Source organism: Hemibagrus wyckioides, linkage group LG10 (genome assembly GCF_019097595.1).
Source record: "Hemibagrus wyckioides isolate EC202008001 linkage group LG10, SWU_Hwy_1.0, whole genome shotgun sequence".
NCBI lineage: Eukaryota > Metazoa > Chordata > Actinopteri > Siluriformes > Bagridae > Hemibagrus > Hemibagrus wyckioides.
This window is the reverse complement of record NC_080719.1, coordinates 21966933-21985780: the sequence shown is the minus strand read 5'-3', so window position 1 is coordinate 21985780 and position 18848 is coordinate 21966933. Positions and strand designations below refer to the sequence as shown.

Sequence of the window (18848 nt, the reverse complement as noted above, 5' to 3'; positions counted from 1 at the left end):
GATTTGTAGTTGATCACATTTTGATAGACCAGACAATGCAAAATTTATCATATAAATCTCTCTAAAAAAGTTTTGTTTTTAGATTGTCCTCTCAATGATGACTGCTGCTCTCCTCCTGGCTGTGGGATGTGCACTCTTTGAGCATTTAGTTTCTCCAAATATCGAAGTTCTTTCTGCCATTGGTGGCAATTTTCAGGCTGCCTACTGGGGCTTCCTGACCTTCTGGGGCTATATCGTACTGCTAAGTCCCGCAATGCCCATCTCGCTCTACATCACGTAAAGCCTTTATATGTTTGATTCAACTGACTTGAATTCTCTGACTTGAAGTACTTTTAAAATTCTTTAACTTGTAATTGATTTATGATGTTTTTCCCTCTGAGGTTTGAACTGATCCATGTGGTACAATGCTTCCTAATTGGTTGGGACATTATGATGTACTCTGAAGAGAGCAACAGCCCTGCGCAGGCCCAAACAAAGACTTTGACTGAGGAACTGGGTCAGGTGGGCCATCTGCTCACTGATAAGACTGGAACTCTCACACAGAACCACCTTTTGTTTCGCCAATGCTGCATCGCTGGCCAGATTTATGGTCTGTTTACTTCACTTCTCATCCAGTTATCTCACTACCATCTAATCTAATCGGATCTTTACAGATTATGGGGTATTTTGTTAAAGTGAAATATAGTTGATACAGGTTTTGCCTTTTCCAGTGATGTGTGCTGAAATGTAGGCCCAGAACAGTGCACTTATTATTATTTATTTATTATAGGATTTATTTATAGAATAATAAATATTAATGTATTTTGTTTCTGATACAGGAGATTTGGAACCAAATTCGAAGGTAAGATCCAAAATTGTAAAGAAATCAACCGTGTATGTGTATTTTCTATACTGCACATTATCTAAAGTCAGCTCCTGAACTACAGGCACCCTTCACATAGATAGGGTACAGGTTATTAATTGAAATTAATCAGGTCTTAGTTGAAAAAAAAAACAACAACTTATCATTAAAGTCCATGACTGTCTAAATCACTGGAGTATAAATATACAATGACACAAAGGCCAAAACCCCTTAGTCATTCAACAGCAAGGTGAAACTATTTGGTAGGCAAACTATTTGGTAGGCATGCCAGAGGAAAGCATTTTCTTTTTTCTGACCACAGGGACGTAACCTTTATTCAATAAACCTTTAATGGACTACAAAAAGTGCCAGAAGATTTTTAATCTTCTCCCAAATCCATACAAAAAATAACCGAATGCAGGATTGCCAATGATTTTAAGTCATGATTTTGTAAAAAAAAAAATATTTTTTTTCAGTTTTTTTATTTTGTAATGTTTAATTAAAGCTTAGATTTCTCTCATACTTTTAGTACAACATTAATTTACACCACTATGAAATATTTCCATTATCTGTTTTTGCCAAAAATCTGGACCATATTATGAGAGATTATACACCAATCAGGCATAACATTATGACTACTGACAAGTGCCGTGAATAACATTTTGTGCTCAAAGTTGATGTGTTAGAAGCAGGAAAAATGGACAAGCGTAAGAATTTGAGCGAGTTTGATGAAGGGCCAAATTATGATGGCTAGACGACTGGATCAGAGTATCTCCAAAACTGCAGCTCTTGTGTGGTGTTCCTGGTCTGCAGTGGTCAGTAACTATCAAAAGTGGTCCAAGGAAGGAACATTTGTGGCCAAGAATCATTGATGCATGTGGGGAGCAAAGGCAGACCTGTGTGATCCGATCCAATAGACGAGCTACTGTTGCTCAAATTGCTGAAGAAGTTAATGCTAGTTCTGATAGAAAGGTCCCAGAATACACAGTGCATGACAAGTCAGGGCTGTTTTGGCAGCAAAAGGGGGACCAACACAATATTAGGCAGGTGGTCATAATGTAACGCCTGGTCAGTGTATTATACCCATCTCCTCTTCTGTGCAGCCATTGGACCTAAGCTGGAACAACTTTTCGTGTGGTGGGTTGCCCTTCTCTGACCAGAGGCTTGTGGATCGTTTGTGGAGACAGAGATGTCCTGAGGGCAGAGAATTCTTCACTGCCTTGGCACTGTGTCACAGTGTCATGTGTGAGTGGAGAGACGGTCAGTGCCTCCCTGTTACTCCTCTGATTTTCCATGTTAAGACAATATATTATGAAGTCAAAATAACAAGGGCTACTGTTAATCAACCCAAATCAACAACCGGAGTGAGACTTAAACAGTAAACCTGAATGAACAAATAGTAAAATTGCAACGTGCAATGTTCACAAAAGGTCATATTTAGAGTTACATCACTATTGCATGGGAAATGTTCTAGACCCTGTATCCAGAGTCCAATTGCATATTCAAAATATGCAATATACCTTGTGTAGTTCACATTTCTGGGGATGCCAGATTTTTCTTTGTATAATGACTTTAAGGGTAGACTTTACCACAAAACATCTTTATGTGGCATCATTCAGGTGTATGCTTATATATGCAGTAATGGGAAAATGTACACCCTCCTTCAATGCAAACAAATAATCTCATCCGAAATCAGGTGAGAAAAATTAAGTATACCCTATAACTTTGGAAATAATTTTCCCTGGAGGTAGCATATATAGCTAAAAAACACAGTGGGCCCAGAACACAGCTTTGTGTAATACTATTCTTTTTGACCTGAACCTTCAAAGAGGCAAGTCCTTAATTACAAAATCATAGTTTGCCTAGAATATTGTGATCACTGAAGTTTGATCTAGAGGTAATTTATTACTTTAACCAGTGCCATTTCAATACTGCGATTCTTTCCAATACTGCGAAACATGAAAATTTTCATGTTTGTTATTCATATATATGATTTGTATAACTATTGGAAAGCATGGAAAGAAATCTCGAATAGTCCATACTCAAGACTATATTGCATATACCTTGTCCATAAGGCTGCATGCATAGTCCTACTTCACAATATTCATTGCAAATTTAGTTTCATTTTACAAAATGCCTTTCACCCTGATTATTTTGATTTTTTAAAATATAAGGCATCAACAGTTAATATTGCACAGAATGTAATGAAGCCATGAAGTCAGTGTCATGGGCATGCAGTTTTTTAGATTGTGTCAAGATTTATAGGGTTAAAGAAAAAGGCACTGTGGCCAGGGTCTGTACTGTAGCATGAATATCCTATGTTTTATCTAGGGTTTCCTCATTACCAGGCAGCGTCTCCAGACGAGCAGGCTCTGGTGTGTGCAGCTCGAGAGCTGGGGTGGGTGTTCCTGTCTCGCACACGCGATTCCCTTATGGTGAGCGAGATGGGAATCACACGTCAGTACAACCTGTTGGCCCTGCTGGAGTTCACCAGCATGAGGAGGCGTATGTCAGTGCTGGGTGAGAGCACAAAAAAGCAGTTATTAATTTTATGTGCCTGGAGATGCTAGAAGGTACTGGAAAGTCTGTGATCAGATGAAACATAATTACCTCCAAAAAATGATCTCCACAGCTCTGATATAACAGTTATTGAAGGTACTGAAGAATTTTCTGTCAAAGTGAAATTAAAGATATAAAGAAATTAAAGATTTATCTCCAAAGAAATCTCATGGCCACATGTCCATGATGAATGTAATGTATGGACTAGCACAAAACTGACTTTAAGTCTCAAGATCTACCAAACAATGCTAGTTGCCAAGTGCTTAAGCTACAACATAACTGTGTGTGTGTGTGTGTGTGTGTGTAGTGAGAACACCAGAGGGAGCAATAAAACTCTATTGTAAAGGTGCAGATACTGTGGTTCTGGAGCGTTCGCAAAAAAGCACTCTGCATGAAGAGAGCACAAAACATTCACTTGAGGTTAGTGCTGATGGATCATTAACCTTCCAATTTGGTGCTTTTCATCCTTTTTGACCATGTAATATGCTACAAATACTTTAAACTCACTCTGTATATTGCTTTACAGTGATCTTGTTAAAGTTTAAATGAAAATAATTAACAAATAAGTTAAGATTGTGTTAAGATTTTTTTTTGTGTTTGTGGTGTCAGGTTTTTGCTCAGAGCTGTCTGAGGACATTTTGTGTGGCTGTGCGGCCTGTAGGTGAGGCTCAATGGATGGAGTGGAGCCGTGTTCTCCAGCAGGGTGCCATAGCAACCACTTGCCAAGAGAGTATGCTGGAGGAGCTGCATGACCAAATGGAAAGAGACCTGGTGGTATAATAACAGACTTTTTTTATGTTTAAATACCAGTCAGTTACTAGTCATTGCTAATAGTTAGTAACGACTATGGTCTCTAGTCATGGTTTGGCATTTAATTTTTTTTCAGTTCAGTATTAAAACTTTTTTAATGATAAGTCTGAAAAGGCATCTGCATACACATTTGCAAATAATTTTTAAGGTGAAGTCACATCTAAAATTAGAACAATTGCATCATCTTTAAGGGATCCATTTGATATTTTTTGACCATCTCTAAGCTCCAGGACTGTGGGTACATATTCACATTTCAACAATAAATTAAATACCCCAAATGATTGATAATTTGATAATTATCAATACCAAGATAAATTGAAACAAACTTCATCAAAATGCATTAACAAGCATTGTCAGGACAGCAAAGTAGTCCAAAAAGACACTGTTTGCCACAAGTATATCACATTCTCACTAGAATGGGTGAATTGGCCCAACTTGGCTTCATTAAACTAACCTACAAAAATATAACAAATAATGTCATTCACTGCTATTTGCCACAATGGATACCTGTATCCTATTTCGCCAAAAGGGCAAAACAGTCAGTCCTATTATAGTGAAAACTTTGTTCTTCCCATGATGACTGCAACACATGCCAAACAATTCTGCTGATGCTTTGTTTGTTTATTTGCCCAAAAGCAAAAACTTAGTTCATCACAGCATGGTTCATCACACAAACACTAGACTAGTCACAAACTTCACAAAAATTGATGAAGGATTAACGAATACATGATTGTGTGTATGTTTCTGCGGTTGTCTACTTCCTAGCTAAATAGATTAAATATAAATATTAAATAAAAAATCTAGGATTATTTCTATGTATGGTAGCTGTTGTTCTTTGATGCAGTATAGTGGAAAAGTACATACATTACGAGTAAGACAGATTTAAATTGAGATTAAATTGAGTAGTGATTTAAGATCTAGGGAGTGTAGCGCAAAGCAATTGAGGGACAAGCACAAACACACACAAACTATGGCTTGGGTGAATAACTGGTGTGAGCTTTTATTTATGAAGTGCAAATAAATGAGAAACAAAACAAGTGAAAAAAGAAAACCAAGTAGAATAAAGGAATGAAAAGGACATAACTTATAGTGGAGCAGGCAGCTGTAGGGATGAGTAGGCCAAGCGTGCTGGTTATGGTGGGCTGGAACTCCAGACAGCCTGGCAGAGTGTAGCAAGGCAAAACTTGGGGGACAAATAGCACCAGGCAGCGAGTGGCCTGAGGGTGGCATAGTTGGTCCAGATGTCTACAGGCTTTCTGTAAGAGAGAAAGATACAACACAACCACATTACGCCAACTAATAGCCAACTTTTCCAGTGCCATGGGCCACCACCCAACTAAGCTCTCTCCTCTTCTCCCTCAGGGTGAGTGGAGAGAGCGGCTTTTCTGATTGATTGCCACTGGCACTGCCCTGATTCCGCCTCACAGCCACAAAACCAGCACTGTCCTTGGTGCTGAAGTAGTGCCTTTTTCCCGTGCTGCAGCAGTATTTGCACAAGGAGTTCTTGCCGGTCTTTTGTAGGCAGCTGGGCATGGACTTGCCGCCACAGAAGAGAGAATTTTTCCTAGATTTAATCTAAACATTAGTGTTAAATCCAGAGTGGGTCCTATATTTTGATTAATCCCAACTAAAAACAGAATGGACACAAATGAAGGTCTCAGTGGGTCTTGATTATTTTCAGTTATCAAAATGAATATTAAATTTTTCAACAGTTAATATTTTGTCTACAGAAACAGCCAGACTTGAGATGAAATCCATACATTGATCATGAACTTCAGAATAAGGCTCTGGGGGCCCTTTAAATAATAAGTGATGGAATCAACTGGGGGGATTTTTTGTGGCTATGTATAATGATGTGTGGAAGCAGAATCAATGTGCAGAAGTTTAATGCCCTCATATATTCGGACAGGTTTCAGCAGGGAGGCATGAAATGATGGAAATATATGGTAGTTGGAGGGTAGCTGTAGTCGACCAGTTACCGGGTTAACTTGCTATATGAACTTGAAGGGGCCTGTGAACTTTGGGCTGAGCTTTTTGCTGGGTAATGTTAACCTGAGGTTTTGGGTGGAGAGCCACACCATCTGCCCCACACCATCTGTGGGTTAGAACTGAGGTTCTAATATAGTGATTCAGCTCCTGATTTAGCCATTCCACTTGCCCATTTGCCTGGGGGTGATAACTGGAAGTGAGACTGACATTAATCCCAAAATGTTCACAAAATGCTTGCCAAATCCTGGACATGAATTAAGTGCCTTGAAGTCCACCAATATGTGTGACCATGGACGGTTGGATATGGGTAGAGGTTCTAATAAACTGGCTGGGAACTGGCAGAAGGTCCTGGTCTGTGCACAAACTGGACAGGATACCACAAAGTCCTTAACATCTGAGGTCAGTGAGGGCCACCAGAATGCATTTTGTAGAAGCTGTATAGAGTGTCCTGAGCTTCGAGAGGTGCGTACTTATTGCATGGTGTGGTGACGAAGTTTCATAGGTACATATTTGCTTGGTGGACATTCTAGTGGAGGAGTCTCAGATGTTTGTTCTCTTTGAATTTCTTATGGAGGTTGGTAGAATGGGCTTAGGGGTCTGGGGTTTATTAACTGGGTCATGAAGGCGAGAGACAGCGTCCGCCTTACTATTCTTAGATCTAGGTTGATATGCCACCAAAAAATTTAACTGGGTGAAGAAGAGGGCCCATCTGGCTTGATGGGGGTTAAGGCATTTATCGTCCTTGATATACTCCAAATTTTTATGGCCCGTTATGACCTGAAAGGGGCTGTGGTCTCCTTCAAGCCAGTGGCACCATTCCTTCACTTTGATGGATTCTCAGTTACCCATGTCATAATTTGCCTCTGCTGAGGCGAGCTTCCTTGAGAAGAAGGTACATGGAAAGATTCCTTCTGGGCTACCGTTGCGTTGGGAAAGCACTGCTCTGATCCCTATGCAGGAGGCATCTGCTTCAACCACACAAGGGAGATCTAAGTCCAGGTGCCTTAGGATGGGTGCCATCATGAATCTTTGAGCTGACTGAATGCTTTTTGGGCTTTTACAGAGAGAGCTTATTTGGCTTGCCTCTTACTAGCTCAGTGAGGGGAGCTGCTACCGTGCTGTATCCATGAATAAATCACTAATAGAAATTGGCAAACCTCAGGTAGGTGGTTGAAGAAGATCTCACACTGTCTCAAGAAGCCACTGCACCACTAAGCAGCACCATCAAATGTCTCAGGAAGCACCATCCGAGTGGGGTTGGGCCTACATTTGGGAGGGTTACACATTGCTTGCATGAGATGAGTGTTTGTAGTTTGGAGCGCAGCTAGCTGGTCTTAGTAGACCGCAAGGCCAGGAGTTGTGACACCTCTGCTGGATTCATTTCAGGCGAAGTATTCTGTAATGAAGAGCTTACGGAAGCAGAATCCATGTGCAGAAGTTTAATTATAAATCAGGCAGACAATCCAAATGACAACCAGAATACAATGTCGGTAAACAGGTTCAGTTCATAAAACCAGAAAGACGATCCATGTGGCAAACAAATCCAAAACACAATACAAGAAATCAATTGTAGCAAACACTGAGGCAAAGAAAACAAAGAAAACTGTTTGGTACACAGGAAAACACTGCTAATACTTTGAACATGTGCATGTTAGCTTAACCTGGAAGTGATTGGGTAACCCAGAAATGCTAGAATTCGGGTGAGGTTTCCCTCTGGCAGTATGGTGGTGGAACTGCTGCTGAAGACATTACACTATGTACATTATATTAGTATAAAGAACTTCACATTTGTCAGATTGTCAGATTAGCCTGCTTGTCTGCTCCCTGGCCTCTGGATTGTCACTGATTACTATGAGACTACTGTCTCTGTACTTACTGTCCTGAGACTATGACTGTACTTCTAGAAATGCCCACATTGTCTCAGATCACCACACAGACATCCAGCAGTTCAACTACCATAACCTGTTGTAAGCTACATTACCATGTTATATACATGGATCATGCTACTGCATTACACATCTCTGCAAAGTAACTCTTATTAACATCTGATTGATGAAGCCATACATCATTAATGGATAACTGTCTTAGAAAACCTCAGTTTGCTTAAAAGCCTATGATTACTCATATGCCTTGTGCTCCAGCTCTATGTACTCTCCTAACTAGTGCTACTGACTAGTCAAATGCTCTAGCTAATTTTCTGTGCCCCAACATAGAGTCACCTTGAAGCAGAGGTCTTTTAGGGCCCTTAGCAGGTGCTTCACTTAGAGAAGTAAACTTGTTTGATGAGTTGGGGGGATTTCCATCTCTATTTAATGCCTAAACATTGCATAGCCACAGTATAATATCCTTTACACATCCCTCAACATTATTAAGCTGGTGCCACTCATCTGGCTTTGCTAAACTGTGTGTTATCAACATTACAGTGGAATAATTTTACCCAGAGGAAGTATATAAAAAAACTAAACAGAACCTTGTGGAACACATAGGTATGGGGTATGATGAGGCCTAAATCCTGTCTGATACATTTCATGAATGTTATTCCGGTGTAGATGCTGTGCTACAACCTTTTCTAGGATCTTGGAGATAAAGGGGATGTCTGATATTGGCCAATAGTTGCACTACTAACAGTGGTAATGGTTAGTTTTTTTTAAATTATGACATTAGTGCATATGTCACACGGACCCAGGAACAGAGACAGGAGAGCCGAGGGTGAGTCAAGTGACAGTGTCTTTATCGTGAATCCAAACAGTGCAAACTGGTGACAAACTGAAAAAGACGTAACTTAAAGAATCTTATAAGTGTGGCGCGTTGAGATCAGGAGAAACGTCCACACGGGGAGAGGCGAGGCAGGAGCAGCAGCTATTAATCCACATGGAAGGAAGCATAGACGAAACTGACTTAACGTTAATACTAGCCGCTGCTCGTGTGATGGAAAGGGTGTTAGATAGTGTGTGTAATAATGAGTGTCAGGTGTGGTGTCAGTATTCCGGTGATTGAGGGCGTGGTCGCAAGGCTGAGGTAGGAGCCTCCGTGACAAGATAACAGGTGCTAAGGGAAGAATTGATTATTTTTATAAGAGGTTTGATTGCTTCTGGTATTACCTGTTTGAAGAAACATGTATGTAAGGCATCTAGTAAACAAGTTGATTTTGAAGAGGAAATTAGTAAGATTAATTTTGACTCTTGAAGGGGAATAAACATTATAAATGCTGATTTGATATAGTAATGTTGTTTGCAGGGTTATTTATCTAATCTTCTGGTTTAGAACATACAGTCTGAATTTTATACCTGATATTTTCAATCATGCCATTGAGAAAATTCATAAAGCTTTTCTTTCATATCTTCCATATTGCTTGAAGTTCTACAAATTTAGTTTGATGCCATTTACATTGTAATTTTTAAATGTTTTTTTTATGATGCATGTGTGATTGTTCTATCAGGCTGCTATTTTTTTCTCAAATTATTTTTCTTATTATAAATGGAGCCACATTATCTATAGTGTAGCAAAACGTTGATTAAGTATTCAGATGCCTTATATTTGTCTGTGAATCAGATGGTGATCAGGTCAAAATTGGTACCTAAAATGACTAAGATTATAATGACTAAGACACATTTTAAATGAGGTGAGATAATGGTCTGAGATACCGTGGAAATGGTATTGTAAGTGTGACCACCATTTTAAGTGGGTCCTGTTATTAAAGTCCCAGCAAAAGAGTAGAATCACAGTAAACAAGTCTCACACTGTTTCAAGAATGGGGGACAATAGGGGATTACATAACATGACAATTACATGACAAAAGGCTTGAGACTGAGACTTACCTTACAACAGGACAATGAACCTTAGCATGCTGTCAAAACTACTGATTTTGTAAGAACCTGAATGTGTTAGAATGGCCCTTGTCAAATCCCGGACCTCAATCTGACTAAGAATCTGTGGCTAGACCAATTCAGTCCAATTGAATGGGAACCACTGATGCAAAATGGTGAATGTGTTGCTAACAAGTATCTTATTTTCTAAGATCCTGGGGGTGGCAGCTATTGAGGACCGTCTACAGGAAGGAGTCCCAGAGACAATTGTCAGCCTCCGGCGGGCAGGGGTGAAAGTGTGGGTGCTTACGGGAGATAAGACCGGTACTATGATTTCTACAATGATTCTTAATCAACGAGCACAATTATGTAATACAAGTGATGGACATTCTGCTTCTTTTAGCTTACCAATAAGTGCAGTTTTCCAAAGGGCTCATTTGTCTTTTAAAACCAGAAGCCCTTGATCCCATCAGCACTAGATATTGAGAGAGATAGAGAGATATTGCCTCACTTCCTTTTTTCAGTAGCCTTCCCAAGATGCAAAGGAACTAGAAGCTTTATTATGATGATGATGATGATTATTATTATTATTACTATTATTATTATTATTATTATTATTATTATTATTATTATTATTATTATTATTATTATTATTATTATTGTTGTTGTTGTTGTTCATTCATTTGTGAATTATAATAACCCGCAGATGGACTTCTCTTCTCTTGGTCTGTATGCATAGAAGCCAGGTGCATTTGACTGCAGTAAGAAATTATATTTATCCTGAATTGGCCCAAATAGAGAAAGTGAACCAATTATGTCATGTGTTGCACACTATATTTTTCTGTAGCTGTGACCTGTTAAAAACCCACAAAATGCAAACTGAGGATAGAACTAAAGTGTTGCAGGAATGTGATGTGAGATTAGAACTGGCGAACGACAAAAATAAAAAAATAAGCATGGATGAGTTACACAGTGATTTAAATTAGTAATATGATTTTTACTGATTTTTTGGTGATTTTTTTTTAATGATTTTTACATGCATTTGCCAAAGATTTGTTTACTTTTTCCATTGCTGTATTTCTGACCAGTGAATGAAGGACTTTTACACATTCAGCCCTGCAAACATCTCAGGCAATCATTAGTTTGCTTTTTGTTAGTTTAATTATGCACAGTGAGAAACTGAATCAAATGAAATAAAATTATAAATTTCACTGATTTGGACTCAGGAAACTAAATAATAGTTGTGAATTTAAAATCATATTTAAAAACAATTATGTTTTTCGTGTTTATGTGATCCAAACTTTGTGATGTTCGGCCAAAATGTTGAAAAAATTTAAATAATGGAAAATCCAATACAGCCCTACATTGTTAATTGGTTCCAAGAGACACGATGTAAGTCAGAAATGCCTCTAAGAAAGTGTTGTATATGTTCCCTATGATGACACTATGACTTTCTTTCTAATATTATGGTATGGTATCAGTACTATTTTTATATTGAATATATGTATTTTCTTATTTTATAAGAAGAATTTTTTTTAGTTTGGTTTTATTAGACATTTTTCATTGTTACTATGCGACGTAAGGTTGTGTAAAGCGCCATAAATTGGGTTTAATATTTCAATTTAATATTTAAGGGTGAGCGACGTAAGGTCGGAATCAATGTAAGTCGAAACGATGTAAAACGGGGAACTACTGTGTAGTAGATATTAAACTTATGACCAAAATCAGGAAAAAGTGGAATTGTGTTTCCACTGAGTTGTTATTACAATTGCATGTCCAGATTTCTGTAGAGCTAGAGTACTTGAAGGTTGTACACCAAAATTGCTTTGTACGTGGCTGAATTGTCTGTGATGTGATCAATTTCTTAAAAAGCTATGCTGGACATTGGGCTGCCAGAGACTCTCAACGAATCCTTTCTATCTTTTCGCTTCACTTTCACAGCTCCGTTTCAAGCATACAGTTCCCCATTCACACTAACAAACACCGCAGAAGTGGAAAATAGTGCATTCTCAGTTAAAGCACTCTAAGACATGGGATTTGCTTCATAGAGAGTAATTATGTTCTCTTTCTCTAAATGAACAGAAACAGCTGTGAGTGTAGGATATGCCTGCAAGTTGGTGGATCCAGAAACAAAACTGATTCAAGGCAAGGAACTCAGGTGAGGTGTCATTTGTGTATTTTTTATACAAACAGACTTTTTTAATTGACTAATCCAGTGAATAGTGATGAATATTTAAAAATATCCCTCTCTTTACCAGTGACATTCTTCACTCTCCTTGCCCAGAATTATGTTTTAGTAAGCATAAAGTGTCCTATGTTTGGAGCACACATACAATGTCTCAGTGGAGTAAAGCCGCCATTGTTGTTGATGGATTTGAACTTGTAAGTATCTGATTTTATGAACATATGCATGTCTGTTTTTATTGAACATTTTGTTAAGCTAAGTAAGAAGACACAGAGCCACTTCACAACCACTGTACTGTAAGGTAACAAGAAATATAGTGCAAATGCTCTGGCAGTCCCAATTCTCACAGTATTCACCTTGAATTTTATAAGCAATGCAAGGCAGCTTGTTTTCCAGTGTAAAAGCAGCAAAACAAAGTTTTTAAAAATGACAGAAGGTTGAATTACAAATCTTATGAGAAAACTGTATTTTAGTCTATAGATGGAATAAACTATTCCTTGGTATTAAAATGTCCGGTTCACGAATTACATCATATCCACCCCAAAACTTTTTTTATTATGGTTTTTATAGGAAGAACTGATCAAGACACCTGAGTTGGGTGCACGGTTTGTGTCTTTGTGCAACCAGTGCGAGTCAGTGCTGTGTTGCCGTGTTACCCCGGGGCAGAAGGCTGCAATTGTAGAGCTGGTGAAGAAGTTTGCTTCCTCTGTCACAATGGCAATAGGAGATGGTGCCAATGATGTGAACATGATTAAAAGTAAGCAGCAGAGGAAGACTAAATTGAGAATATCAACAAATGTTTTTTAATTTATGAAATAGATATAAGTTGTATAATGACTTGTATATTGTCCAAGTCTTAAAAATAACTTTACCTCTCTCTCTTTCCCACTTATCAATATAGTGGCACATATAGGGGTTGGTATACGTGGTGTTGAAGATGGACAGGCAGTACAGAATGCAGATTTTGCACTAGCACAGTTTCGCTTCTTGAGCAGACTGCTGCTGGTCCATGGCCAGTGGTCTTACCACCGCATCTGCAGCTTTCTGAGTTACTTCCTGTATAAAACCACTTCCTTTGCTCTGGTGAACATCTGGTTCAGCTTTTACAATGGCTTCAGTGCCCAGGTAAATCTGCAGATTCCACAAAACTGCTTAAAAGTATTTTAGTATAAAACTATTTCTCTATCTTTCAGTTTTGCCTTTTTACATACATTACACAGCTCTTAACACAAGTAAGCTTTGACTCCAGACCTGCCATCCTTTATCCATTTTGTTTAGAAACTGTGCATTTGAACACTGGAGTATGCTGCTATGAGTTATCACTCAAAAATAAGCCAATAGCGTAGTTTTGCTTTCCCCAAATATCTGCCAGTGTCAAAAGGCTTAAAACCCTTATATCCAGTCAAACTAAATTAAGGATTTTGTTCAGTGTGTGAACAGTGTGTGTTTTACTCAGCTAACATCAGACATATATGAAGTTAGCATTAGTAACTATATTAATTAAAGCTGCCTTCAAATTGCATCTTTTTTGCCTAGAACATTTTTTTGCACAGCAGGGAAGATATTCTGACAAGTTTCACATATTCTAGCCCTAATGCTTCTAAATGACAAGTTTAATAAATAACAAAAGACATATCAGGATTTCTTAGAACATCAAGCCCGAAGTACACCTGTAATATGTAACCCCCTCTGGGAAGTCAGAAGGTACACAGGACAACCAGAGAGATGGCTCAGCAAACCAGCATGCTAGCTGGTTATGACAGAAATCAGGGCACACTGGAAACCAGCACACCGGCTGACCAGCATAGAAATCAGAGCAACAATGTTCTTGACAGAGTCAGGAGGTGGAGCAACAATATCTTCCCTGCTGTCAGGAACCAGAGCCTTCTCACAGGTCTTGTAGTGTTCTGACTACCTTATCCTTTAAGGCATGGAAGTTTCTTGCAGGGTTCATGAACTTTGGGGTGGCTTTGGGATTAGCGAGAGGTGTGGGTTAATCTTGCCCTGGCTCTGTCTTTAGATGTGTGCAAATGATATCTCAGGGCTAACTTAACAAACTAAAACAGTTTTAAAAAAGTGTTAAAAGTATATAAATACACTGTACAACTTGTGAGTTTCACACCTTTTTTGATTTATTTTTCTTTTTAATGTAAAAAAATGAAAACCTCAGAACATGAAGTCCCTCAAAACAGCTGCTTAGTTTGGGTTAGTGCCTCTGGTGTTGAGAATATGAACAGTGTAACACTTAATTCTTGTACCCTTCCTCTTCTCATTTGTCTGATAGCATTTCAACAGCATATATGTACAGTATTTTGCTATTCAAAGTATTTTTTGGCTTTTATGTAATATGAGATATTATTTGGATTAAACATTTGAATACCTTCTGTTATTTATCCTCCAGCATATGTATGAGAGCTGGTTTATTTCCCTTTACTCCATCTTGTACACATCCCTACCTGTTCAGTGCTTGGGTTTATTTGAACAGGTGAGTAAAACAGTTGACCAGATCAGAACATTGCAGTGATTTTCGTTTGCTTAATGATTCACATGAATCTGGGTTACTGGTGCAGAACATGAGTGCTGAGAGCTGTCTTCACTGGCCAGAGTTCTATACAGTTGGACAGAGGCAGGAGCTTTTCAACCCCCTTACCATATGTATGACATTGCTTTACTCCATCTACACCTCTGTCGTCCTCTTCTTCCTGCCCTTTGGGGTTTTTCAGGGCTCAGACACAGACTATCACACACTGGCTGTTACTGTGGAAATGTCAGCTGTTCTCTCAGTTACTGTCGAGGTATGCTTATTCTCAAAAATATCTAAATTGTCGAATCTTTCCAAAAAACTTTTATTTGTAAAATTTGGAAAATATACTTCATCTCTAGTCATCTGTTTCTTACATGTGTTTCAGATCATTCTACACACTAAATACTGGACCAAGTACAATTTTGCTGCAGTGTTTGTCAGTCTGGTTCTGTTTTTCCTGTCCACCACTATCCTTCATAGCCCTCGTCTGTTTACAGGGTCCCCTAAAGACTACAGTTTCTTTGGTATTCTCTTCCTCTTGATATCTGTGAACATTAACACATACATGCAGGTGTGGTGTAGAACAATTTGACTTTGATGTATAAAAATCATCTTATGATTTGTCAACAAATCAGTATTTGATAACGAGTCTTGGGTATGTTACTGAGGATACCATGTACTTATGAAATAAAAAATTATATCTAAATATGCTATATAAAAATATACTCTATTTAATATACAAAATATACAAAATTGAGATGCTAACATGGCTAAGCATATTCAGAGATTCATATACTGGATACCAATTATTTTATTTTAGAATGCAGTGTTAATGCTTTTAAGAAATTCATTAAATACTCATGCCTACTTTTATTCAATTATTATTATCTGTGAGCAGGTTTTAATCCAGGATCCAGTTTTATATTGCACTCTGCATCCACTATAACAGGAACACCTGTACAGCTGTTCATTCATATTTCTTCTGTGGACACTTGTGTATTAAAAGCTTTTCTCAGACTGGTTCAGTGGTGTGTAGAAAAGAATCTCAGCATGCACAACACATTCTGCTTCATAAAAACTAAAACAAAACAGTTAATGATTAGAAAAAAACAAACCTGTCTGCTCTCTGGATGCTTTCTGTGTAAACCCTAGAGACTATTGTTCCTCGTTCAAAGTATTGCACATCTGCACTATGAAGGTCTAATCTTTTTTTGAGCGCATTAGTTATATTAATGTTTTCTTCTATTATGTTATGGGTTTTTCAAACAAATCATATTTTTTTCACACAATCTTTCTTTCTTTCTTTCTTTCTTTCTTTCTTTCTTTCTTTCTTTCTTTCTTTCTTTCTTTCTTTCTTTCTTTCTTTCTTCCTTCCTTCCTTCCTTTCTTCCTTTCTTTCTTCACCAGTGCTATATAATGCACTATCATACTTTCAAATGGTCTCACAGACTGTTATTATTTTGGCAGGAGCTTCATTAAATGCCTTCACACATCCTGTTGTATGGCTGACATCGTTTCTAACCTGCTGCACTGCTGTCTTGCCCTCGATTACAAGACGAGCTTTAAATGTGATCATGGTGAACCCAAACAAAAACAAGGTGAGGGAAATCTTTTTCAGGATTATGTCTGTCAAAATCTTTATCATACAGTATAATGTCATTCTACATTCTTTTTAACAGATCCATTCAGTAAAGGAGCCAGTTGAGCTACAGTCATGGAACAGGAATGACTCTCCTCATCAACACTTGTCCTAAAAAAGTCCTTGAGGCCCTAAGGAGCCCTTGCTGGATGAGACAGAACAGATAAACATACACTCCAGGAATATTTACATGATATTATCTATAGGCAAGATTAAATAGATGTATGGACTGCTTTTCTATAAAACTAAAGGTAAAGGTACAGTTTATCATCAGTGTTTTGCAAAATTTTAAACCAAATATTTTTTTAAAACTTACTTAATTTTTTTTTTTAAAACTCACTTCAATGCTTTAGATTTCAACATGCTTCCATCTGATTTCTATAATGTTCTAGTAATGTAAATTCTAGTAATGTTAAACTTTCCATTGAAAAAATCAGATTTTTATGACTACAATTCTGAATGATTTGTTTGATTGTTTGAAAAAAAGGTTTTTGCCCCCTTCCTGTTTTTTTTATGTTTTGCATATTTGTCACACTTAAAAGATTCAGATCATTAAACAAATTTTGATAATACCAAAGATAATTCAAGTAAATACAAAATGCGGTTTGTAAATTATGATTTCATTTATTAAGGGGAAAAAAACTGTCCAAACCTACCTGGCCCTATGTGAAAAAGTAATTGCCCCCTAAATCTAATAACTGGTTGTGCCACCCTTTGCAGCAACAACTGCAATCAAGCATCTGTGATAACTGGCAATTAGCCTTTCACATCACTGTAGAGGAATTTTGGCCCACTCTTCTTTGCAGAATTGTTTTAATTCAGCTACATTGGAGGGTTTTCGAGCATGAATGGACTGTTTAAGGTCATACCACAGCATCTCAATCAGATTTAAGTCCAGACTTTGACTTGGCCATTCCAAAACCTTTATTTTGTTTTTCTTGAACCATTCAGAGGTGGACTTGCCAGCCACTCCTTGGAAGGTTCACCACTGTTCCAAGCTTTAGAAATGGCTTTATAACCCTTTCCAGACTGATACATGTGAACTATTCTGTTTCTTATCTGTTCTTGAATTTCTTTAGCAGCATGATTCACTTTGTCAGACAGGTTTCTATTGAAGTGATTTCTTGATTCAACAGGTCTGGCAGTAATCAGGCCTGGGTGTGTCTAATGAAATTTAACTCAGCTTTCTAAAATAATGTGGTTAATCTTAACTTTCATGATTTAACAGGAGGGGGCAATTCATTTGTCACGTAGAGCCAGGTAGGTTTGGACAGCTTTTTTTCCTTTAAGAAATAATCTTTTAAAAACTGCATTTTGTATTTACTTGCATTATCTTTGTGTAATAATAAAATTTGTTTGATGATCTTTTATGTGTGACAAATATGAAAAAAACAAACAAACCAGGAAGCAGGCAAAAACCTTTACACAGCACTGTAGTTGTAGACACTCTTTATATTTAAATGTATTTGTGTCTCTGTTGTTGTGTTTTTACATGTGAAAAATATTTGTTCATTCATTATTTTTTATTTAATTTATATTTTATTTATTATATTTCATAGAAATAATTTACATGAATTCTTTAAATTATGGCATTGAAATGACCTCAAATATGGTCACTTTTTTTTTACTCATCAGAAATGTAGCATAATTTTTTGTCTTTGAATTCCACCTTATAGAATAAAGCATTTATTAAGTATAAATGCATGTAAAGTGCAAGTAAAAGCAGTGACTGCTCAGGTTAACTGTGTTGAGTTCTTTAACTGCTACAATAAGACAAAAGCCCATTGTGAGAGTTTACTTGAATAAAGAAGACACTTATCACAATGGGAGTAAAACAATAAAGAGTGTAATAATAAGATACTAATTTATTCCAATATATGTTATGAGATTTTACTAGAGAAAAATATGTTTATTAGATGTTTATCCAGAGATATCGTGTGATATCGCTTATTTCAAGCTGCAAACACTGTAAATAGCAAATTCATGCTATTCCATTAGCTAGGATTTATAAAAGAATTTGGTCGATGTGATTATAATGTGCATCTCACAGCTCCAGGACAAATGTTTCAATACTAAATTCAATACAGGTTTCTGTTTTGCATGCTCTCCTCATGTTCATGTGGGTTTCAGGTTCTCAGCTTTCCTCTGACTGTCATAATGTGCATTGACTGAAATAAACTGATATGTGAATGTGCTTTTTTATAGACCGGTATCAGGGTGTAATCCTATTCTCAGGGATATCTGTGTCCTTCACATGTTTCAAAGCTGGATACAATATTCTACATTTCCTACAACTGAATTTTTACAGTCTACCAACAGAGCTCAAGATGTGAAGAATTGAGCCACATTTTCTCTTATCCTTTTGTTCCTTCTTCATTCAGAAACACTTTCTCTAGTGAAATTGGTTGTCTTCTTCCATCACTTCATTCATCATTGTGTTGTAGTAGAGGGAGACCACAAGACCAAAAACACAGGGATTTGTCAGTGTAACAGAA

The 18848-nt window shown here is 37.5% G+C and overlaps 1 protein-coding gene across 1 annotated transcript; it reads left to right on the top strand.

The window, feature by feature from the left end:
• The first annotated feature begins 83 nt into the window (after positions 1–83).
• On the top strand, positions 84–18523 carry atp8b3 (ATPase phospholipid transporting 8B3). The gene is made up of 17 exons (XM_058400435.1): positions 84–276; positions 381–589; positions 819–841; positions 1945–2101; positions 3173–3361; positions 3708–3820; positions 4010–4174; positions 10218–10329; positions 12088–12163; positions 12264–12387; positions 12761–12947; positions 13092–13315; positions 14592–14675; positions 14761–14985; positions 15100–15238; positions 16182–16312; positions 16394–18523. The coding sequence occupies exons 1-17, from the start codon at positions 95–97 to the stop codon at positions 16466–16468; spliced, it is 2415 nt and encodes an 804-aa protein (XP_058256418.1). The 5' UTR covers positions 84–94; the 3' UTR covers positions 16469–18523.
• Positions 18524–18848: the final 325 nt, after the last annotated feature.